General features: G+C 43.1%; 1 protein-coding gene across 7 annotated transcripts in view; it reads left to right on the top strand.

The window, feature by feature from the left end:
• The window catches only part of Ten-a (tenascin accessory), a 336,505-nt gene that overhangs the window by 290,076 nt on the left and 20,653 nt on the right, over positions 1 to 25,776 (top strand). For all 7 annotated transcript variants that reach the window (XM_065481647.1, XM_065481650.1, XM_065481649.1 and 4 more), the window contains 8 exons: positions 2,548 to 2,670; positions 4,497 to 4,913; positions 5,918 to 6,274; positions 8,298 to 8,492; positions 17,711 to 17,920; positions 23,560 to 23,745; positions 23,875 to 24,021; positions 24,802 to 25,009. In XM_065481647.1, coding sequence (XP_065337719.1) covers positions 2,548 to 2,670; positions 4,497 to 4,913; positions 5,918 to 6,274; positions 8,298 to 8,492; positions 17,711 to 17,920; positions 23,560 to 23,745; positions 23,875 to 24,021; positions 24,802 to 25,009 — 1,843 coding nt within the window. The remainder of the gene's footprint in view (positions 1 to 2,547; positions 2,671 to 4,496; positions 4,914 to 5,917; positions 6,275 to 8,297; positions 8,493 to 17,710; positions 17,921 to 23,559; positions 23,746 to 23,874; positions 24,022 to 24,801; positions 25,010 to 25,776) is intronic.

Raw genomic sequence — 25,776 nt, 5'->3', positions numbered from 1 at the left:
ATGGGACACAACAGTTGCTCGGAGCGAGTTTCATAAAAATTCTAGGAGAAGAGGAGAAGCCGCGTCGTGTTTCGTACTTTTTGTCCGCGTAATTGAAACACACACACACAGTCTTTCTACCCCTGTGCGTGCGCGTTACTCGCTGCTGCGTGCATTATGTGTAGCACGTTCGTACGAGTGCGTGTAAATTTTTATGCTCAACCTTGATCTGCAACGAGAAAAAGCTGTGCGGAATGAGTGGTGCGTTTTCATTATTGAAGTGCACTGTAGAGACGCGTGTGCATCTCCAGAGGCAGCTTTTTTTCTCTTTCAAATCACTGACACGCAAATAGGGGGACGTGAAAAATTAATAAAATTCCTGAGGGATCATAACATTATTTAAAAAAATAAATCTTGCCATTTGTTTAGTGTCAGAAAAATCTGATCTTGTAAATTTCAGTTTTAATGATTGAGCGAAAAAATTTAAAAACTTCAAATAACTGCACATATTTCCAATTTTTTTGGCAATAATTATTGCAAAACAAAAAATCATGTGTAGGACGATCACGCTGTACACGAGAATTATGAAGAAGGTATTCACGAGTTAAATATTTTGAAGTAAACAACTGTTTTTCACAACCCTCTGAACTGCAACTGCGGGAGCAAGGGCGAAGAAACGTTGGCTCGCTCAGTCTTTTGTATTAAATAGGCTACGGGAGGTCAACAATGAGAAGATTCTCGAGGGATTCGCTCTAGCGTCCACTGGGTTAGATATTGCCGAGAGCTACACGGCTTTGTATTTCAGGCTGCACCACTGTTAATTTTCCACTCTTATTTATTCAGCGTCAGTGATGCAAAAACAGCGCTGAGTAATTAAAAACTGGGGTCTTTAGAGCCATCCGCCGACTTGATTATGCAAATTTCCTCAGTGTTGCGGACATGAACAATATGCAACTCTATTTAGAATGCGATAACTAAAATTGCGCTGCAAATATCGACTGTTTTAGCGCTGCCACGGTACGATTTCACTCGAGTCACTCGATCTCCTCGATTTAATCTCGCCTCACAATTATGAAAACGTCAAACTTTGAAAGTGAGTTCATTAACGGAACACCAAGCAGCAAGATAGCGCGCACAACTCTTGAACCGAGGGCAGAATCTTGACATCTGCGAGACCGCACGAGTTTGGCCCTCAGAAAAATTCAGCGCTGTCGTTTTCCGAGCGCATTTGGAGGGTGACAACTGCTCCGTAAACTGCTGTCATCACAACTAAATTATCAAAAGAACTTTTCGTCCGTATCTCTGCCTTGCCCACTCCCTCTCTCTCTTACTGTGATGTGAATAGAAATCTCTCTCTCTCTCTCTCTCTTTCTTGCGTTCGTCTGTCTTGCCTCGCTTCTTTTATCTCTCCTCTGGCGGTCACCTGGCGATGTCGTTTCGCCTCTAAGTAAGAGGAAAGACAGGCGCTGGCTGATTACAAATAAACAACGGCGTCTTCATTTATTACGCCACCGCGCAGAGCGACAGATGAATTATACTTACTCACTTGAGAGGGAGAGAGAGAGAGAGAGCCGCCTGCTGCAATTTCCGAGTGGTGTGCTCCCGGCAGCTTTTCGGAGCCTGTTTGACGAACAGCACTTATGAACTTGCTCGCTTTTGAGCGAGTCAAGTTATATTGTGTGGAAATCGCAAATAGTAAATCCATCCCGGCCCCAAGCAACTCTCGGCCTCGGCAGCCACTTCTGTCCGCTCCATACTAATTTCAATTGACTTCACTTCCACAACGACCGAGGCGGACTAGTCGGGTTAGGCAACCGGTCGAGCTTCACAGTCCAACGCGTTGCATAACAATAAAGCAACGCTTCATTTCAGCCTCGTCCACGCTCTAGGCCTGGATAAGCCTTGAACAACGATTCATTGATATTGTTTGCTCTGCAATCCAGGATTCAACTATCGAAACAAAGCGCTTCTAGGATAATACGTTTTAAGGCTGGCCACTTCCATTATGTGACTGAACTTTTTGTAATGAAAAAAGAAATTGAAATTTTAAGAAGAACCAGAAGAGATAAAATTCATTTGAAGATAATTGTCAATTAAATCTTCAAGCAATCCTTTTCAAGGATATGATAACTAATTTTGCTTCAATTACATTATTTTAACGAAGAAGCTCTTCTATGTGAGATGGATAGCCGCATAAACTTAACCAAATATGAATATACATACCTAAGGGATGAGTTCATGCATTGACAACAAACATTTTACACGATTTTTCAGTATCAATCCTCTTAAATGATTTACACAAATTTAGAGAAATAGGGTATTCAATTGATTGGCTAATCCATATCGAATTTTTTGAAATTGATGATTACAAGGGTATCTTTTAAATTTCCCTTGCCTCCGTCCAAAGGCAATGGTACGGACGCTCGGCCATATTAACAGTATATATATCAATGCAAGTTTGCTTTCATCCCAAATTTGGTGCGTTCCTCGTCTGAGGCGAGATTGTTTTGCGGCTGTCTCAGTAGTTGGCCAAGTGTTTAATCCCAGCACCGCTTCTTGTGTTCGCAGCTGTAAACTCCATGAGGAGCGGCATAGAAAGCACAGGTTGTATACTGGTCGAGGATGCCAAAGCAGCGTCTTTGGACGAAGATCCGTCCCGCGAAGTCACATCATCACAAGTACCGACAGAAGGTAAGAGAGATCGAAAGCCAGCCAACTAACTATGCGGGCACGCAAGACGCAAAAGGGTCGGCTTAAGACCGCCAAATCCTCCCTAATGATACCAGAAGTTTGCCGGGCCGGTCGTGGAAATTCATTTCGGACTGGCTAAGCCGCCGGCGTCGTGACTTGCTCGTTCTTTTTCCCTCATTTCCTATTCCACTAAATTGTTTTCTTTGTGCCCCGCGCCGGCATTTTTAGCCGCTTGTAATATCACGGGCTGTGTGGGTTGTATATCACACGAGTGGGGATTTGAGACTGAGCGCCGCCGCATTCATGCTGCTCTCGCCCTCTCTCTCTCTCTCTCTCTCTCTTGTAGGGTTGCCACGTTTTGATGTGTTTTTGCCTTAACCGCAAGACCCACCCTTTAATTTAAGATTCAGGAGGATAACGTTGTTAGCTAATTAAAGTGGGAATTTTCTTTATTTCCTCTGGACATTTTTACTCTTATTTTTTGTTCGATAATTTCTATTTTGTTGATTTGAGTTTTGATTATAACAATTATTGTGGCGTTTTGGCAAACGAAAAAGTTTTTAATTTACCATTATAATGAGTAAAACAATCATTTGGGGGCCTTTTACGTCCTGCATAGCATTGAAGACCCAATATCACACACTGGGAATGTGCAAGCCAGCAATCAGCAAGGGGTAGAGGTGCAATGGTGTCGCATGACTCTTAATTTGCAAGTGATTTGAATTGTGTGCATGGTGTGAATTCCATTTCCGTCCTGCATTGTTGATTGAGAGTACATTCCACTCATTTCTCATAAAACGACGATGCATTGTCAATTGTGCAATGTGAAATTAGCAGCGATGTCGTAAATTAGAAAAATGATTAATTCATTTAATATTGTTTTAGACACTTTTTCTCTCCTGTCCATTCTTTTCTCTCTCACATAATGCCTTTGTAAAATAAATTTACGCAAGTGAAATTAGTGGATAAATAGTGCGAATGATGTTTGTTAAATCAATAATGGCATGGCATTTCCCAGTCGGAGTTAAATGCATAAACATGGGTCAAGCTGAAATAAATTTTTATTACAACTTAATAAGATATAAATTCTCTTGCAAGAAATGCTTTTTATCCCTATTTGTGGCGTAAAAAGTGGCAACCCTGCTTTCATGGCATCGCTCTCATCACAAGACTTTGGGAGCAAGTATGGTGAAAAATTATGGCAATTTCTAGGCGGCGTAAATAACGGCGGCGGCACAAAGGCCTATGTTTGCTCCGTGTGTACCCTCGCCGCCACTCGAGCTGGCGCGCGTCCAAATTCTAATGGATACTCCCTTGGCTTTTATTTTCCACGCAGTGCGCGAATTTCATTCATTGTTCTGGCTACCATTGCGCGCCTTTTCCGTTTTCACTTTCCTTCTCCCTCTCGGCTGTTCGCGTAGCCTTTTTTTTATTATTTTCGGTCCTGCGGAGTCGCTCTGTACGCTAACAAGATAGTCTCCTACTGGTGGCGCTATTTCATGTCTTGTTACGACGTACATTATTTTCTGTTGTTTTAATTTATACCCACTGCCTCAACAACTAAGCCGTAATGCAAAAATTCTAACAAAACAAAGTGTTTTTCCTTGTAAAGCAGGTTTTAAATTTTAGCTTTCTTTTTGTAAATCTGTTAAATATTTTTTTATTTCTACTTTTTTCCCTTGCAAAGAGAGTAACAAATAACCATTAGTTTTCCAATGAAATAAACAAATTCAAATACGTAGTTTCTGCGTTAAGCTTTCTGAAACTTTGGTTTTTACCAATATTGATGTTGTATTTTAGTTACAAATTACTTTTCTCTATTTCAGAATCAATGCCGACGAGTACAGCATCCGCACGAGGCTTGGGGACGGGCAGTGCGGTGACAGGTGGAGGCGGCGGGGGCGGAATCACCAGCGGGGTGGCCCCGGCCCCCAGCGAACAACTGCCCATCCTGGAAATGCGCGAACTTGGCAAACCGCACTCCTCGCTAATCCCTCCGCTCAGCTTTTGGAACTCGGAATTCAGGAACAAGCAGCCGGCGTTCATCCGGTTCAACTTCTCCATGCCGTGGGGCGCTAATTTCGCAGTCTACGGCCGCAGGAATGTGGCTCCGAGCGTCACGCAGTATGACTTTGTCGAGTTCATCAAGGGCGGACGGGTGGACAGGCTGAAAAGGAGCGCCGACGAAACGGACAATGCCGCTGTCACTTTCACCACGCTCAAGTGGCACCTCGCAGCAGTTGGTAAGTAGCTTATTTGGACGGGGATTTTTTTCTTGGCGGGAGGAGTCGGGCCGAATTTTTGAAGCGTGAAACGACATGTTAATTTTTTTCTCTGACTGTGAGGAGGTAGACAGGAAGATTCTTGGGCAGCCCATCAATAAAATCAAATTAAAATAGGCAGTAAAAATGTTTTAAATAAAAATTGAAAGAAATTTGGTTCTATAGAACGTCATTATTGAAAATCCCTTTATTCCAGAAGCTGAGTCTTGGCTATTAAAACGTCTAATGCGTCTTACCCATTGAAAAATGTTTTAAATCATCTCTTAACACTTTTTCAAAAAATGAGTTTAAAATTATTAAATTTCAGATATAAAAGAACAAAAAACGCGACTATTTAAAACATTCCCTTTTCGACTCTGTGAATGAACGTATGGCCAATAGGAGTTGGAGATTGAGGGGTGAGCACCCCAAAAACCAATCAGCTCACTAGGGGAAGTCAAACCAAGTCGAGCGGTGTGCATTTTTTGCATATCTGACTGTTAGAACTCGAGATTTGACGGTCGCAATATTTGCAAAAATTGAAAAATCATTGTTTTATGAAATTCAAAATTGAATTTCTAGAAAACGATGCCTAACAGCACCTTGTAATTTTCACACAAGATCACACGCACCTTGAGACCACGTTTGAGTTGTGTTTCAGATTCTTAAAGTATGGCGCCGGTTTTGAAAATAAAAAACTACCTAAAATTTTCGAAAATGACTCTTGGTGACCTTGACCGATGACCTCAAATTTGGTGTTCATTCAATCGGGCTTGACGAGAAAATTTTAACGCATACTTAAAAACTGCACCTACTCTAAATGACGTATTGCATTTACAAAATTTGCCAGAAATAATACGGTCACTCTTTGAGTTTTAAGACTGGTTGATGGTATCAATTTCGTCAAATGATCTGGACACCGTCAAAAACGTCCTGCAACCCGTGATTTTCGCTCATTTTACATGGTGAAAATGTTTTTTTCTCAGGAAATGGTGTCAAAGTTGAGGCCCCTCCATTAGTCGTCCACCATGATCAACTGATCCCTGCCAGCAAGGAACCCACGCCCTCGACCACGGCAACCCCGATCAGGGAAAAACGCTCACCCTCCGTTAATGGCATGCAGGGGATGATGGTGAACGTGACCCTTCTGCAGTACCTAGACACCGGCCGTTGGTTCATGAGCATCTACAACGACGACTCGCGGCCGCAGCAGGTGACCATGGTGGTTGGCGAGGCGGACGGCGTGTCCACAACCTGTCCGAACGACTGCAGCGGACACGGCAGCTGCTATTTGGGCAAGTGCGACTGCATCGACGGCTACGAAGGACCCGACTGCTCGAAAAGTAAGTCTCTGTAGACATTTATGAGCCTCGCAGCCTCCGTTTTGCATGCATCCGTTCTGCCGGAAAATGAATGAAACATGAGAGTTGAACGATTCCGGCGTGACACATGTATGGATCGCTCCCCAGATGATCCTGTTTCAATTTGAGTATAAAAGAGGCCGCCGACAAGTGTTAACGGTCACACGCGGCTCAGTAGTAAGAAGGCGGCTCAAATTTAGTGGCTGGCCAGCCAGCGGGCGCTCGTATAATTTAGATATATCGGCCGGACCGGCCGCGGCCGGAGATGATTGAATCCCCTCGGCCGTTGTTTCGGCGCGCTCAGCAGAACTTGTTGCGAAAAATATGAACAATAAAGGCGAGTTTGGAAGTGGCATTAAGGCAAGGAGGCAAAGACGTGCTATTTTATTCCCCATAGCCGTCATAAAGCTGGCTGCCGGGCGGGCGGGCGGGCGGGAAGGCATAACCTCCGCCACAATGATACGTGTCTTGGTTACCTCCTGCACGTCGCGTTCCCTCCAGTTTTAGTGAAGCAGCAGCAGCAGTGCGGCTGCCCGCCTGCACTCTGTCTCCTTCCTGCTCGCTATCTTGATATTTTTTATATTATTACATTTTGTCGGTTATTATATCCCCTCAATATAGCGAGAGAGAGCGAGCGACTCCTTCTTTCTGTGATACCCACCCACCCGCCCATCGCCCGGCATCCAGCGGCGGAAAGATGAGAAAATGTAATATCTCTATGCTGCAAACATCCCTCTTCTCTCAACGCTTCTTCTTTTCTCTTTCATTTCATTTTCCGCTGATCGAATTGCAGTATTTTCCTCCGTCCTTCTGTTTTTTCTGACCCGTAATAATCCTCCGACCAGCTCCCCTGCCTGCTCGCGCGCGCACACACTCGTAATAAACTATCATCACTTCCACAGCTTTTTTGATCCGCTTGAAATAAATATCACTCGTGGGTTGTCCAAGAGGTGCAATTAATCTCTCGCCACGCACGCAGCTCCGAGTGAGCCTCTCCGCCTCCAGACCGTGCGCTCCGAAATTAATTTAATGATCTTATTTCACTTGGAATTCGCAAAACTCCGTTTTTCTCTGGAAAGAACATATACAAATTGTAATAGGCTAATTTAAAAAGTTCCAACTAGCTGGATTATATCCTTAATTAAGATTTATGTTGTATAAATGTAATTTTTTGAAGGTTGATAGTTAAACGTTGCTATCCTTTAGATCCGACTATTTTAGCATCTAGCTTGGTCTTTAACCCCCGAGTCAGCGAGACATGTAAATGTTAGCGCATTTTAATGTGTCTTACGCGTCGCACTATTTTGCCTGCAGAGCGACGTGCAGCATAAAAATGGCAATTTGGTAGGAACTACCTACTCATGGCATGGTAGCACTGCTGATGCTACACGCGCGTGCTCTCCGCTGCCTTTATAATGCAGACGAGTTATTATTAGGCAGTAAAGCTCGCGACCCGCTTGTAGCGGTACATACCGAGTACTGCACGAACCAATCAATACTATTCGGCTACAGCAGGCCAATATGTGCAGTGTCAGCCAGGGTGTTCTGTTTCGAAGCTCATAAAGCGTTTTATAGCTGCAGCTGTTAAAATTTGGCCGTAAATTTGTCAAGCGACATGCATGAGGAATTAATTATGCTAACACGCGTGCATGAATTGCAATTTTAGTTACGGGCTGAATTTGATGACGCGAAGCCTCATCAAAAATAATAATTTGAATGTGACAAAAATGCAATGTTCTTTGTGTATTTAAAGTACAGAGCTTTACAGGCCAACAATGAAGAACATTATGCATTGTTGACTATAGCAAGTAGTTCATTGAATTTATTGTTTGTGTAATTTAGAAACAGTGTATGTGCATCTCTAATGTGCAATAAGTAAATCAGGACCGAGGAACAGTTCACACAAAATCCCTTTCAGGTTTTCGTATTTTATCTCTCCTGCATGTACTTTGCAAACAGCTTGCAGCCGCATAAACTCTAATGAGATGGTTCGCTCCTGTTGCAGGTGTGTGTCCCGTGCTGTGCTCGAACCACGGACGCTATGGCGGCGGAATGTGCCACTGCGAGGAGGGCTGGAAAGGAGCTGAATGCGACGTCCCGGAACATGACTGCGAAACGCCGGATTGTTCTGGTCACGGACAATGCATCGGTGGTGTCTGCGTCTGTCACACCGGCTGGAAGGGCGTTTCCTGCGAGCAAGGTAAGGACGGGTGATTTATATCGCAGGCCATCAACCGGTTGTCGGTCGCAATTCGCAAAGGGTTCGTCCGCTGCGCTGCCGCTGGGAAGGGAAATTTGTTTATTCCGTCCGCTCAATGCGAGACTAACGGTGTACAGTGTACATCTGTTTGCAATTGGTCCCACAACACCGAGCACTGAAAGGCATTTGCTCGAGAGCAGTCGAAGATAAATTCATCGTTGAGAGCGGCTAACCGTCAATAATTGCTCGGCGTTCAAATCAAATGCCGTGGGTCACGGAGTTCGACCGTGCAAAATCGATTTGTTCATGCTCCTTAACTAATTTTTTACAACTTAAACGATACACTGAATTTGTAAAATAAAAAAATTGGAATTTTTACTTCTTAAGGAATAAATATTTTACAATATATGTATATTTATATGTTCATTTTGAAATAATTGATATTACACTTTATAAGAGGTCTCAGCCAGCCACGCTAAGCCAGGCCAGCCGGCAAATTTTGTTCACGTGGGCAGCCGCTAGCCGCCGAGAGTCAGGCTAAGCTGCGCCAGCCACGTCAGCCGTCGGTGAAAAATTAAAAAGTGATGGAGAAAAAGATGTCTTCCGGCCCTTGGGGCCGTTAAGCACTATCAAAATTAAGGTTTAAAAATTGGTCAGCCGCGCCAGCCGCTGGTGAAAATGACCAGCCGCCGCTGGGCAAAAATATTCGGCTAAGCCGGTCCCGCCAGCCGCTGCTTTAAATCTCGCGGCTATACTTATAACAAAGTTAATTGATATCAAAATTTAATGATACAATTTTTTAATTTCCTCTTCTTCGAGTTAATTTTATACCTCTTTATAAATTTTCAATCCGTTGAAGGAGACGAATTTGTAGAGGTCAAGCGTTTATAATTTCAATCAGACCTGGAGAGCAAATTTATAGTTCGAAAAACCATAGCGTTAAATCGTATTTTAAACCTTTGTCAATAATTCAAGTTGTAATCAGTAATCAGCTTAAACACACACACTTGCCACGCGCTTAATCCGTTCGCATTAGCAGGCGTTCAACGGCCTCTCGCTATTTAAAAAGGGCACATTTATAATTAAAGATCGGAGATTGATAATAATATTTTCCGACTGGATATAAGCCACACCAGCCGGCGCTTCGTGATACAAGGCACTAACTAAAAACGGCAATGAACGCCGGCCGACTGCTGTACAGGCAACATGCAAAAGTCAGCATGTGCTTTTGTAAAATAATGCTCTGCTCGCCCATGGTTGCATGTACATAAAAAGGCCAGCCGACCGCTCGCTCGCTTGCTCTGCATGTACGTGTGTGAAATACATACATTACAGCGCACCAGCAGCCGGGAAAACAGCATACCTGAGTCAGCGGTTAAAAGCAGGCACTTAATTCTTGCTGCCGTCCTTTTTGCTCTCTGTCAAACGTGCAGCAGGAGTTCATCTTTGTGAACAGAACAAAATATAACTATCTGCACAGCACTTTGCAGAGCTCCTTTTGTAGGCTAAAAGTTTGCAAGGATAAATCAATTTAAAAATAGCACAATGGACGAGAGAGATATAGGTTGCAAAAATTAGATTAGAAAAAGAAAAACCATTTCCTCATGTTTTATTCAATAAGAGGCGAATATTTTCCTCCTCCTAGGACAAAGATTAACGAGGAGCAATCACGAAGCGTTGTCATTAGATGGCAAGAAGTAGTGCTGCCTGTTGGAAGCTGCACTCGCTAACTGGCAACGGCAAGGACAGTGCTGCTGATTGCACGTCGAATAATCTTTTGTTTTCTCAACAAGTCGTTAATGTGAGAGCATTCATTATAACCTGGAGATATAATCTCAGGCGGCAGATGCGCAGCATTTACATTCATTCTTGCTTGCTCGATCGATTCTTAATATGCGCGCATTCTGTTATATGTACTTGCGATCTATAGTTACGCTTGCTATTCTAGTCGCAGCACAATGAAGCGGTAAAAGAGATCTGCCTGATCACGCTTCATCAATCCAGCTCGTTCTCAAGTCTCAGTTTCAAGAGTTGCCTTCTTACACGGGGAATGCACCTATTAATCCGAAAAATATTTTTTATTTTCGCTACAATTCGATAGTGTTTGATAAAAGATGACAATTTTCTAAATGAAAAAAGCTCCCATTACTTATATGGTTTGATAAACCGACAAAATCCAAGCCTAAATTAAAAAATTTAACAAACCACAATTTCTTGAAATGTGGTAAAATTCAAAATTTAAAACTTGACATAATTGCGATGTACTTAGTGAGACGAATCGATTGATAGACGACTTTTACTCTGGGAAAATCGAATGCAGAAATGTAGAGTTACCATTTTGGCTGTCATAAAATCAAGCTTCATTTTAGCCATTTCAATTTTTTTGCGTCCTCGAAAGCTTGAATCAACTTTTCAAACAGCTTTTCCGGGAGATTGGGCAGAGGAAATATTTTTTCATCATATGCTAAAAATACAAAAATTTTACCAGCTTTCCGAGTTAAAAAAATGATCTGCACCCTCTTGAATTATAAAGCCAAACTCGAACCCCTTACTTATTACGTTAATATATTTTCTATTTGATTTTTTGTCATCGTCAGAAAATTTTATCAATCTAGAAAAAAATCATTCCTTTTCATAACAATCTTATGAGTCAATTATAAATTAAAGATTATTTTCTTAAATTCTCGCAAAAAATCTAATTTCTGATTTAACCTTTGTTCGTTCTTTGTTATACTAACCGTTCCGTGTCAAGAGTTGGAGCAGAGTTTGGACACAAAAAATACCGTGGAATTTCATTACCCAACTCATTAAATTTGTCAGTGGCAAGTGGCTCGCTGACGTCATTGGCAAACCGGAGTTTGGCCCACACAAAAACCAACAACTCGGCAAAAGTGACGGGCATAATCAAATCGGCGTAATTGCACGGGCATAAAACATGAGTCGGATGTGTTTGCCGTGATAATACGGCGCTGTCCGCTTTAAGGCTGTTTTTGCCATCGATTTTTCTTCACAAAAGACGTGCACCAGTGAGAGAGCCCCAGCAGCGCCGCCAACGGAGGAAGAAAAATAAACGCCGATCATCAATTTTTAACCAGACCGGGCCGCAACAGCGCCTGCCGAATGGATGGAACAAAGAAAGCGCCGACATCAAAACGCACTCAATCCATGATGACAAAAGAATTCCATCTATGAATTTTGCAAAATATTCGTTTCTCAGAATTCGCGGTGGTGCGAAGAGAAAATTAGCGCAGCACCAGTTGTTCTAGCTTGTTATTGAGAGGAACAAAAGAATCGACGCCATCAAATCGCGCTCACTCAATCGAAATTGGCAAAGTAAGATGGGAAAAGAAAATCGGAAGGTGTAGCAAGAAAGCGAAAAAGGTAGAAAGTTTGAATGCATCCTGAAACGGCAGATTGCGAGAGTGTCGTTTCAGGCGTTTGGGACAAAAGGGGGCGAGAGAGCAGTTAAAGTCGCCTCATTTCGCCGCTCGCAAAACAACACGGCTTGCTGCCTCCGCTCGCTAGTGAGAAACTTTGCTATTTTCACCAGCGTTGTATAAACAAGTCGACGAGTCAAACTTCGGCAGCGAAATTAAATTCCCTGTCCTTTCGCAAGCACTCGACGATCCAAGTGTGTGTGCTCCAGTGTCGAGCTCCACAGACTGCATTCGAAGCGAGCCTCTCCAAGCCTTCCCGGCGCTCCCGAACGAGACGTTTTAATGGGCTTCGAGGGCCATTTCGAGATTTCTGCGAAATGCAGAGAGACAAGTGATTGACGGGTTACGCAGATTATTCAGCAATCCACGCGAGCGCGTTTTCCTCGATTGCGGAGCAGTTGAAACTGGAGCTTCTGATAATGAGTGGGAAAATCAGCTCAAAATTTAGCTGGGATTTGCGGCTCAACAAAATAGGCTCGTGTTTTAACACAAAATGTTGAACGAAACAGAGCTGCGGTCATTTTTAATTGTTCTGTAAAAGGATCTATAATAACGTAAAAGAATAAAAATATGTTTACATCAACGTTTTTTTTCTTAATTAAGTCGCAGAGAAGGTTCCTTGGAAAACGGCTGTTGAGTGTGTCTCAAGGAACTTACATTTTTGTGACCGCGTACAGGCTTTTCATTGCTCAAGCTGCTTTGCTTGCGTATCCCTTTCATGCCGCATTTAATGGAAAGCTCTAAGTAAAATTACACAAGACTACTTTTGAAAATAATTTAATTTCAAACTTGCTGCCACGCGCTCAAATATTTGCCGTGCAGCCTTCCATTGAATTCTGCAGCTCGGAAAATAAGCCAGCTCCGCTGCCGCTGCCGCCGCGGCCGACTTCTTTCCTGGCTCGTTTTGCTGCGAAGGAGGGTGCCCGCCAGTGCGCGCGCTAAATAATTTGTCCCGCGCCTCGTTCCCAGGGCTGAATTTATGCCGCGGCGGCAGCGCAGAAGTTTCCTAACCGGATAATAAGTCTAATATTTCACTCCTCCACGCTAATTTTTCAAGTAAACAAAACTACCAAGAAGTATCGCACAAGACAAATATTTTGTCTCCGCCGGCTCCGTTTTCGCTCGCTGCTGCATCCGCGCGGTATAATGATGTGCAGAGATATCAAAGTATATTTCACGAAAGGAGGGAATCGGTCGTTGCAGCGTGTGCTCGCCGAGATGAAATTGCTCGGCAAACAAATCCGCTGCTGCTGCAAGTCTAACAAAACGGGAAATAATTAAAGCGATGAGTGTATTTACATGCACACGTCACAAATTAAAACTTTTCAAATTTGCTTTTATCTTTAGCGCGGAATGGCACGCTTAAACCCAGTTTTATATTCAATTAGATTATTAGATTCAACTGAGAGCAGCTTTCCCTCAAAAACTTTGATTGCTCTCTGCCCCAACCCAACACACGAGAAGTTAGTTTTAATTGCCGGCGCTCCACCTTGCAATAACAATTAAGATTCATATCTGTGCCGCCGCGGATAAAACGAAAAGGGTTAGCACGGCGGCAGTTAAGATGCCAATTGCCTCTTTTCCCAGCCGCTGCTGTTTTATTCATATCTGGGCGAATGCAGGTGCGCCTTTTCCCATCGCCTCAAATGGAGTGCATTCGGTTGCAGGGGTTGTTTTGCGGCGGCATCCCCCTTTCGCTTCGGTTCACTCAAGGCGAATACACAACACAGCACACACAATTTGCAGCCACCGCACCGAAATAGCTCGCTGCTGCTGCAACCCCAGCCATAATTCTCCGGCGATAAATATAATAAAAGGCCAGTTAATGCTCTGTGCGCGCATTCTGCGGTCGTTGCTTGTTTGTCGGGGTTTCACCGTCGAGCACGAGGGCCGGAATTAGGGTCAAAGTCAGCAATTGCGTACTCAATTTACGATTAGGCTGCGGAGTCGGAAGGTCGGTGCACATTAGCTGGCGAGCTTGATGATAATTATAGGTTGCTCTGGGGGAAAAATCGCTCTTTCCACCAGTGACTGAAAAACGATTTGAGATCGGTTAAGCTGCCACTGCCGCTGAGGGAAATCAATAGTTTCCTATGGCACCTACCTCACTTTAAACGTGCAGACTAATTTGTTTCTGCAACTTGATCGGTACAAACAATAAGAAGTACTTGCAAAATCTCTCTCCGCAGTTTTTAGCATGCTTGAATCCTGGTGAAATAGTATTCATTATTTGATAATAAAAGTAGAACCTTACAGGGCAGCATTTAAGAACATTATGCATTGTTGACTATAGCAAGGAGTTTATTTTTTGTGTAATTTTGGAAGAGCTTATCGCTATAATATGCAATAATGAAATCAGGACCAAAGAACAGTTAAATTTCAGATTTTGCTAAATTTCTCGGAATATTTATGACTTTTTCGTTTGATTAAGATCCCTTGCGTCACTGTCTATCCAACGGTGTGCGAATTTTGAGGAAATTGCCCTAAATTGTGAAATAAAGCGTGATTGTACAGTAAAGAGAATCGAGAGAAATGACTAGCATGCAAACTTTTGAGCCGATTTTCTCAAAAATTTTAAGCTGGGAAATTTTTAGCTCTTTCCAAACTTTTAGAAAGTATTTCAAATAAAGGTAAAAAGGAATTTTCACAAATTTTCTTTAAAGCTTTGGTGTAATTTCTTTTTTTTTATTGAAGAACATTTTTCAACAACGACAAACCCTTTTTCATCCTCGGCTATTTTAACAATAATGAATATCCCTTCAAGAATCTTTCAACCGAGATGACACGTCTCCATGTCTCACAAGTAATGCGCACCAAGAGCGGAGGAAATCCCTTTTGTTTTTGTCGTGCGCACGTACCACATTCATGTGCCCTCTTTGTCACAATAAAAAGAGATAGGCTGCTGAGAGTTGCTGATTTCAGCATCCCAAATCCTAAATGGTCTGCGGGTTTGCTCCTCGGTGCTCACCCAAATGAAGCCTCCCTTTTGCTCCACCGGTTTCGAATGCAACCAACTTCCTCCGCTTCCACGTTCACAGATCCAAATTCGTAAGAAAGAACGTCTTGAGCTCTTTTAAACAAAATGCGACGTGACAGTTAAAATTTCCTCTTTCGATTGTTCCTTAAAATGTACGCTCTTGATGCACAGCTAACTCAATAAGAGCGGCGCAGCAAATCCAGAATTTTTGAAAGCCGCACTCGCGGCAGATTATTAAATTTTCAGCACTCCGCCACACCGTTCTGCCGGCTTAATCCCTTTATACTTTTAATAAAAGCACTAAAACACAAAGACTGCCAAAAATGAGGCTCCATCAGTGCGGCACTCTTCTCCTTCATCAGCAGCAAGCCGCCTGCCAGACTGATCCTCTCATTATGCGTACATTAAACCGGCGCAAAGTTAATTTGCGCGCCGACGAAAATAGCTGGGGCCTCGTATCGCAAATAAGGGTGTGTCTCCATGCCTCTCAGCAACCTCGGCCGGCTCTCGATGTGTACCCAACTTTTATTTTCTTTTTCTGCGAGCGCAAACCTTGTTTGTCGGCTGCGCGTCGTCATTCTGAAGACGCGCACGCCGTGATAGATTCCTTCCTCTTCCTCCTTAACTTGTTAGCGTGCCTCTATGTACGCGAGAGAGGAAGGCAGTGTGCGTGCGTGTATACATAAATAAGTGTATATGTACATAGGTATGCTGAGATATCATCTCTCCAGAGAGTTGCAAAAGCTTTTCGGGATGTCCCTATTAAGGAGTCTGTCACTCAAATTCCTGACGACTGACACACCCTTTAAAAAATTGGGCTCTCGCTTTTATTATTTTTAGGCAAAAAATAAAGAACTCTTAAATATATTTTTAATCTGAAATTTGTTCGTCACATTGAAGCAGTCTGGGGACCTAAATTAAAAATCGAGATCAAAGGGTGTATTTTGTGTCGGCTGTTGGATGAAAATGCTAATCCAACCACGAAGAGCTTTTGTTCCGAAGCGGCAGCAGCCTGGTTATGCGCCGTAATAAATCAATGGCTAATAAAGTCACGCACCAGAGGGACGGCATTCGTTTTAACAAAGTCGCTGCCTTTTAGCGTATCAAAGGAGTCAAAATGTTGAATATGGAACGAGAGAGAGAGAGAGAGAGAGAGAGAGAGAGAGCAGCTCCATTTTGCAAGCAAATCCGGTGCAACTTTATCTGAGTCGAGCGAACCTTTTCCACAGGCGGCTAGCGTAAAAAATGCACATAGCCTAACTGAGTTACACGCGAGCGCCGGAAAGTTTGCAGTCATAAAAATTGAATTTCACATAGGTCCCGAATTCCCGTTACAAAGTTTTGATGCTGCGGCGCGAAGTTTCGACGCGTCAGTCATATTTCACCCCTTTTCAGCTGCAAAATGTTTAATCAGTTGGAGCACCCACCCTTGAGCACATTTCCCAGACGCTAATTTAGTTGTGAGCCGCGGCGAATCTCGCAACGCCTTCCTCACGACGACGAAATTGCGTGCACGCAATACAATATCTCGCTCGCGCGTCACTCAGCAGCAGTTTTAATATCTCACGGGCTTCACCTGATATTCTAGCCGAGATTCTGCCGCCTGCCTTCTTGTGTTCTTCCCTCTTGACAACTTTTTCGGCGTGTACACTCGAGAACCCCCTTTGCCATAAAGGAGCTTTGCAACAGATTGTACGGTGTGTGCACGCCAAAGCACACACATATTCCACAGCACCTGCCGAGAGGTTGCATAATACACAGGGGCGCCGACGAGACGGGCACTTTTTAGAGTGTCGCCTGCCGGATCGATTCCTTGTTGTCGAATCGGTGCCCGGAAAAGCGGCCACACATTCATTCATCCGGCATTTCGCTCATTGCTTTTCATATATATTGTCAGCAGCACAGACTAACAGGTGTTCTCATACAGCTCTCCTCCCTTTTTTTAATTAAAAGCAGCTTTATCCATGCAGCCGTGAACCCATTCACGGCGAAATAAAATATGAAATTATCATTCGCGATTCCGCTTTGATCTCACAGCACCACTGCTTCACTTTTCATCTCGCTCAAGGGGCGTGAAAAACAGTGGTGCTGAATATTAACACAAATATAAACCATTACTCCAGTCCCAAGTCCATCTCGTGAAAATAATTATAAAAGCAATTCAGTCCAAATGTGTCAGCTTCTCTATTCGCATGATCAATCATATATTCGCAAACATGCGTGTTTAAGCATTCCTCTTTGCTATTGCCTGTGTTTACAAGCTGCACCTTTGCTCATGCAATATTGACTCCGTTTGAATTGTACATTCTAGCAATCTGATTAAGGTCTATTAGTGCACGTAATTTTCCCACGAAATTTAACCTTATTCATTATTAATCAATGGCAAGACTTGTTCCTAGCGACGATCATTATTTTCACAATATGAGATTGTTGAGAAATTTTAAACTAATTATTGTACCGAAAATGATTTTATGATAATTTAAATGCGTGGTTTAATTCGAATCCCTCTTTTTCACGTCCCCGTGTCGCACTTGATTTTAGCAGGCACCTTCAAACGGTGAAATACTACGCTTTTAATGCGCCCTCTCCATTTGCTCTCGTTCACGATTCGCCTGGCAAAAAGTGGCTTAAAGCATAAATAGAGCCGCGCTCCTCGGATGAAAGATAAAAGGAATTGGCTCGAATGACGTCCCGATCGATTTTGTCTTTGTGCGGAGAGCCATTCTGTGCGATAAAAAATCCTTCTCTTCTCAGCACGTAAATTGGCGCGAGTCAGCGTGTAATGAAAAAATTTTTTGTTCCAGTCGAGTGCCCGGACCCTACGTGCTCGAACCATGGCTCCTGTGTCGCCGGACGCTGTTACTGCAAAGCAGGTTGGCAAGGTGTCAATTGCTCGGCTCTGGACCAACAAGTCTACCAGTGTCTACCTGGCTGCAATGACCACGGCTCCTATGACCTCGAGAGCGGCGCTTGCATCTGCGATAACTTTTGGACAGGCATCGATTGCTCTGAACGTGAGTACCAATTGAGATCCTTTGGGGGTTTTATTTCAAAGGCAAATCATAAATTGTGTCTTAAAATCGTCCAGAACTGGCTTTTTGACCGAATAAACTGAATCGGTGCACCCTGGTTTTGCTTTATTGTTTATTTTTATGGATAGCTGAATTTTTCCTCCTAAAAAATAAAAATAAAATCTTTATAATAATACCACATTGTTAGAGTTGGCTACTCCTGCCAAAATAGAAGGATTTGTACAGAGCATCAATCGAAAATTATTAGAATAAATGGCTAAAATAAGCAGAGGATCGAAATTTTAATTGTAAATGTATTTTCTACTATGTGCAACAGTCAAAAGAGGGCCTTGCTATATAGAGTTAAAGTTGAATTTTGTCAAATTTTCTTTGAAATTTACAGCGCTTGATCACATTCTCTTGGAAGATTTCTATTCCTCTCGTCGAGAACTTTCCACTTTATGGGGAAGTTCTTAGTTGTGAAATAAAGTCAGATTTCACGTAGGTAGTACGTCTTCGCCATTTGAAAAGCATGCTCACTTTGCAGCCACTTTTCTCATAAATTTACGCTGCTACCTAACATAATTTTGGCTTTAACTGAATCCTTATAGATTGTTTTATGCATTGGCAACAAGGATTTTCCCGGGTTTTTCAGTAACAAAAGAGGTTTGTTATCTCATAAAAAATTTAATATTTTTGCTGAAATAACTGAGTCTACGAATCATTGCATTGTATATTAAAATAGGCGTTTATAAAGAATTAGAAAGAAAAAAAATTGAATTTAACATTTTTAGTGGCTTACACAAAACACAACCAATGATGATAGAGGACTTTCATCTGAAAATATAGATGAACTAATTAAGGAAATTATGCTGTTCTATTTGATGCTTAATTAGTGAAATTTGCAATGAAAAGCGCCAGAATAGACAGGAAATTAGTTAGTAACTAATGATGAGATCAAACGCAAGCACATCTAATTAATCTGGAAACGCAATTTGGCACGGATTTGCCGCACAAGCATGCACACAGAGAGAGCGAAAAAAATAACGAAGCAGACGTTGCGGCCTGACAGCCGCGGGAAAGCTGCCGGAATAATTCAAAAGACGGATGTGTTTGACTTGGCGCTTAATTGAAGCGGCGCCTGCACGCCGCCGCCTCCACCGTGTGCTCAGGGTTAATTACGGCTGGCTCAAGCATTTGAGTAATTTACTTTCTATAATAAAAGCGAGCTCCAAGACTACGCCAGGCGCACCTTGGCGCAATTTATGCAGCGTTATCTGCTCACTCGGCAAATTGATCGCCTCCTGTCTGAGGGCGGGTGTGTGTTGTAACACAGGCTACATGCATGAGTCTCACGAGAGACGCTAAAAAGCTGCCAATATTGGCTCGCTTCGCAGTACATCACCTAAGTAGTGAAGTTAGTCTCTCACTCTTGCTCGGGCTCGATGGGAGAGCAAGCCCGCTGCCGTTGTTTAGCGCATTGATCTGTGTTGCTTGCTCGAGCGGCGAAACTTTCGGCAAACTTTTAGCAGCAGCCACCCTCTTGTGCCATATTACCAAAGAAAGACGTGTGCTGTGCACGCCCCTGCAGAAAGACCTGGAATGGAGATGCGCCAGCTGCAAACACCCTCAAACCCAAGACTCATAAATTTTCATACTGTACATGCATGCCCAAAGAGGTATTGCAGCTTGGAAAACGCCATATAATAATTATGAAAATTAAATTCATGTACTAAACACAGCTATAATGTTCATGAGTCACGAAGCAAATTAAAAAAAAATGAGTAAGATGTTAAATTGGAAAATAATCTCCATATGAAATCAAAAACTATTTCATTACTGACCATGCATGAATGGGATATTTTATTCCATTTAACCTATTTAAATTCTTACAATTTAAAGTCCGGCTTAGTCTCTCTTCCATAAATTTCCTTGGAATTTTTAAAAAAAATCTGTGCACATAATTTAAGTCGGAATAATATAAATGCTTTTGAACGGAGCCAAAAAGACTCAGTCTTTGTCTGACAAAATAAATCACGTGACTGACGAAACCTTACTATTATGCGTGAAAAAACATTTCAACTAGTTTTAAAAAAAATGGTTCACCTTCCAAAAATAAACAAGATACTCCATAGTATGATTTTTCGGATTTTTCAGAGTTAACTTGCTTGACTTGTAGAGCGCGAATCTCCATTTCTGTCCTCCATCCCCCAACGCACAAAAGGGGTGGGCAGCATCCCGCCAGATATATATCAAACAGACAACTTTGGACGACTTTTATCATCGGAATAATATCACGCCACCGTGATGGCAGTTATTATTAATAATTCTGGCAACCCCTCTCCACCCCGTGCTTGGCCGAGCACAGCGCGGATTTGCGGACGTTTGCGTGGTTTATCTGGATCTGGAATTTTGGGCGATTGAAATGAATCGCCTCAGGGCCTCGGGGTGGTGACAATAAATCACAACCGAGAGCGATAACGCTGGAGGGATTGTTGTGGAAAACATAAACGTGATCGATGGTGCCTTCTGATTGATCTATAAACTGCGGGGCAACACCTTTAAAAGAGGTAACTCCTGTGTCGGTGTCAGGTAGGCACATTTGCTTTCCCCGTAAATGCATGGGGAAGTGGAAATTCCTCAGCTCTGATGTTGTTAATTCAATTTGCCCAGGAAATAATTGTTTCAATTCTTTGTGTAAAATGAAAAAACTTGATTCATCAGGGGTTGAGCACGTCAAAATCCCCTTTAACCCTTGCCCAGCTGCTTCTCCCTCTCTGCTGAAGTTATCCACCTACGCCAGAAACAACCCCTAACAACTTTCTTGCCAGTGAAATTCTCTCTCACCCCATGCTCATTTGTGTTCTTGTTCTCGGGCAGCGGACTCTCGCTTTTTGTCGCCGGGCTCTCTGCCGCTTCCCTTATTTATATGAATGAGTCCGCGCGCTCGCCAATAGCAGATAAATTTGTCAGAGGCGCGCAACTTCAACGCCACCCACACTTTAACCCTCTTGCGGACGCTATAATTCAGAAATTAGACCTGCTTGGCCGCCGCCGCCGCCGCCGCCGCCGCCGCCGCCGTTTCCTGCCAGCTTTATTTGCGCTCATTTTCTGGCCGCGTGTTTCTCTATTATTTAGGCGTTCTCGCTGATTCACGCTTTGGCTCTCTTTGGTCGGTGCACGCACCACTGGTGACGTATGGACCCATTAACAGAACCAGCAGCCAAAGCTGCATCCACCGCACCACTCAGCCAAACAAGCAGCGAGCAGGCAACCCTTTCCCAAAGTCGGCGTGTTTGTTCTCTGCCCGCTCTCGGTTTTTCCTCGCGAAAAGGCGGGCAGGCAAAAGTGCGGAAACCATCTTCTGCAGGCCGAGAAGTGGGTTTGGACAAAGCCACCGACGCCGCGAGCAACTCTCGGTCGTCGTGAGCGCCTAAAATACGGCCCTCTATATCGCCCCGTCTGTTCTCTCCGCCACGATAAAAAGTGGAAAGGCAGCTCTTATAGCTGACATTAAAATAGGATTTTGATTCAATAAAAGTTAATAAGGTAGAAGGACTTCAAGTCCTCCATTTGCTGGCATTGTGCCTGCCGCTGTAAAAGCAAACACCGACGAGGCTAAGGAAAATGAATTTTGGCAAGATGTGTGCAGCAAATATATTCGGGCAATAACAAACCTGTAAGACGGTAAAATATTGCGTTCCTACGTTCCTAAGATTGATTAGATTAGGCAAAATTGCAAATAAACGAGCTAAATCATACATGGGAAATTCCCAAACATAAATTCCTGTTAGTCGCATTCCTTAAAGTACTCAAAATATGAATACATAATGAAATGTGTCTTTTTTCGACTCTCGTCTGCTCAGCAAATGCCGTGGGCTATGCGTCAAATAGCGGATAATGTACGCCAAAGGTGTTTCCTTGTGCCCTAGTATATACAAACACGAAATCGAGATCTCCGTCAACTGCTGATAGCTAATTTTCTTAACATATCACCTACACATGTATTCGTTTGTTACCGCAATTTGCTCCAAAACATTGAGCTATTTTTTTCTGGAAACAAAAACCTCATTTGAATTGAAATCGAGAGAAGAGCAACGCTTACACACTAAAACCAATTTCTGCTTGGTTGTTAAGCCGCCTCCGTGCGCTAATTGGAACATCCCTTTGAACATAACAGGGTGCAGCAGCTCGAATTTCCAGTCTGCACTCTTTCCTCGTGCGAGTATGAAAGCGTATAATTACCTTGGCAGCGGGCGCGACGGTGTGAAATTCAAGCCGTCATGTTTAAAGCTGGCAAACTTTATAATAGCAGCGCAGTCGAGTCACTTGCGAGGCTCCAACGAATAAAAAAATTCCGCGCGTGCGAACTTGTAAGGCGTAGAAACACGCACGCTATAACGTAATTTGATAATTGCTCTCGGGGAGGACGGAAAACACGCGTTGATATTCAGTTTCGCTCCCAAGCGCATCGTAAAACAAATATGCGTGTGTGCGCCACATACGTAGACCTAGGGATTAGACCGTGTATAAATGTCAGCTGGGGTGAAATTATTTCGATCGTTCCGCATTTCGCCACGCAAAATGATCGTGGGGAATGTTAAAGTGGTCATTACCGATTATGAATACCTGAATTAATATTTCCGGTCAACTTTCATTGAAATTGAACGCAAAAAGAGAAACTTAAATTAATCTCTTGTGAGACCGTTTTGAGGTAAATTGAATAGAAAAATATTAATTAATTAGTGCCGCATTTTATGAGACTAAAATGATCTAAAATGTGAACTGGCGTGTACATCATTTCAAAAGAGACATTTTTTCACTTATTATGTCTGCTAGGCCTATGAAACTTATGATGATTATTGAACGAAACGGTGACTTATAATGCAAATTTTGCTGTGGGGTTTGGAAAAGTATCAATTTCAGACGAGTTTGGCAAGAAAAATGTCTCTTAGAGCAAAATTATGCAAAACTTTCTCTGTTCTATAGTTTCAGTCTTGTACTCCTAGTGCGCCTAATTAATTATTCGTATTCTGTTTTAAATTTATTTTTTCTAATAAATCAGACAAGAAATCAATTATTGGTCTATCTTAAAATCTATTTTAATTTAAAATTTAAAATTTGATGTCTCGATCCACTTTAAATGCCGCTTAAGGGTAATTGACTATTTTTCACACCCCTCATATCCCATTTGGAAAGTCTGTATAATTGATAGTCGCGCGCCGCTGCGTCCATTAACTTATGAGCTGCAACACTGCTGCAGGTTTAATGATATGCTTGACGCCGCCAGGGAATTAATTTGCCAGATTCATTAATCTTTTTTCGCGATAATTTATCACGGCAGTCGGCCCGCTGCCACCGGTGGTGTGTCTGTGTGTGAGCATTGCATTTTTCATGTTTTTGCCCCGCTTTTGCTCCCTCCAGTGCGGTGCAAAATATGATATGGCTGTGCGCAAAATTGATTGTTGCCGCTGCTCCCTGCTGAACTCAATTTTAAATTGCTTTTCGCAACGCATCGAGATCAAGCACTAATGATTTATTCACAATGCCAATATTTGTGTTGGGAATTTCGCAAGTAAAAATGAAATATCTCCATTTATGCAGTGAATTTAAAAATAAAAAAAAAACATATTTTGTTGCAGCTCTATGTAGTCTTGACTGTGGACCTCACGGTCGCTGCGACAAAGGCAAGTGCGAGTGCGAGGAGGGCTGGACAGGGGACAGATGCGACCTTCTTCCCTGTGACCTGAGATGTGGTGACCACGGACAGTGCAAGAATGGAACCTGTGTTTGCTCGCAAGGGTGGAACGGACGCCACTGCACACTGCGTACGCTTTTTACATTTCATTCTCGTCCAAATTTTTATTTTCAGTTTAGCGTCTCTTGAAAAGAAAAAAATAATCCATTATTTTCATGTATAAATTTTGAGGCTGATTACCAGTGCTGAACTCTTTCAGCTGGATGCAAAAATGGTTGCAATCGACATGGAACCTGCGCCATGGCCGACGGCTTGTACCGATGCGAGTGCTCCGACGGCTGGGCGGGGAGCGATTGCAGCATCCGCCTAGAGAAGGAATGCAACGACCAGATTGACAATGACGAGGGTGAGTGGAGCACAGTCAGTCGTTACTGGCGCATGACATAACACCCTGTTATTAAGCAAGCCTTTACGTGTCGCCGCCGCCGCCGCCGCTGTTGCTTTCAAGTGGACCATTAGAGATAAGGCGGCGTCGATAATTAGAGTTTAGCATGGGCGTGCTCTGCCCATTAATTAAAGCAGGCTGGGCCACTCGGAGTGATCCCCCGATTTTTCGCGAAACAAAGTTGGCCAGACGGTGGAGGCGGAGGAGATGAAAGAGCGGCCGGGAGGAGCGAGGTATGCAACGTGCCCGGCAAGCCGAGCCGGCAGGTTGCATAACTTCGTCATCCGCCGACTTAATGAACGTTACACGCCGTTTGGCAAATATGTGAGCAAAAAGAGCACGTTACTTTGAAAACTGCTTTCCGCGGAAACGCTTTTCAGAAAGGAACAGAAAGGCAAACTTTTCCATTTTAAGTCCGGCACCACTCCCGGCTTTTTACAATGAAATGGAGTGCGCCGGCAACAATCTAATTTCGCGATTTTTCAAATTTCCATCACGTTTAAGCCCTTTCTTCTCAAGTGCCTGACGTGAAAGTGGGATCACTATCTGCCGAGCATCACAATTTAGCGGTGCCGCAGCCGCCGCCACCGCCACCGCCGCCCTCGGTTGTGCACTGCAGGACAAAAAGACCCAAATAGACGAAAATCGATGGTCGGGCTGCGTCGGCAAAGTTCAAAAGAATTCGTCCTTGCTTGCATGCGGGCACTTTTTAAAGAGTCGTCCTCCGTTTCTGCCAAACAGACAACTTGACTGACTGCGCGGATAGCGAGTGCTGCGCGCTTCCCAGATGCAAGGAGAACCTTTTCTGTCAGTCATCCAACGACCCCGTGGAGGTTCTGCTACGGAAGCAGCCGCCTTCGGTGACAGCCTCTTTCTACCAGCGCGTCAAATTCCTCATCGAGGAGAACTCGGTTCAGGTGTATGCTCCCATGGAAGCGTTCAGCGAGAGGTACGTGCCAAAACTCCTCTATCTCACACACCACATTAATATGCTACATTAGCGGCAGTTTATAATTGAGAACTACTATATATAATTTACGTATATATATATTTGATAAAAAACGCTTTAGGAGTCAGTAACGATCGATTTTCGAAGAGACTAATCTGATATTAACCCACATAACTCCAGTGACTTTCTCTCTTGATTTGAATTCTCCTCTTCTTTGGTTTCTCACCACTTTCTGATCCTCGATTTTATCGTTTCTGTTTCCTACGCTGCTTTTTCTTGTTTCGTTGATCAGTAGTTATTGGTTTAACTACTTTACAAAGCCTTATTAAGTAACAATTTACTTTGGCACCTGAATTACTAATCCTTTGATACTTTCTCTCACTTCTCAACGCCTTCACATTGTCTTTTGTCTAGTGTTTTACCTTTATACCCTACCTCATCCACCTAATATGTGCGTGTCTATTTTACTTTCAATACGACAAAAAGAAATCAAAAATGCAAAAATCGACAAGTGTGTTTTCGCTTGTCTGTAAAAATGAAAATTGTCAACCAGAATTTCCAGAAATAAATTCACTCTTAATACATACATCATCTCGAGCGGAGTGATTGAAATTTATAAACTGCCCAGTTCATGGCAGGTCTCAAATTTTGATTATGGTAGACACAAGAACCCGAGTAGACCGAGTTTTCATTTCAACAGGTTGGATATTATTTTTGTGGCGTCAATCATATTGTGAGCGTCTTTGATCAAGTGAAATGCACGATTG

Source organism: Cloeon dipterum, chromosome 2 (genome assembly GCF_949628265.1).
Source record: "Cloeon dipterum chromosome 2, ieCloDipt1.1, whole genome shotgun sequence".
In the NCBI taxonomy this organism is placed as follows: Eukaryota; Metazoa; Arthropoda; class Insecta; order Ephemeroptera; family Baetidae; genus Cloeon; species Cloeon dipterum.
This window is presented reverse-complemented; position numbering and strand designations above follow the sequence as displayed.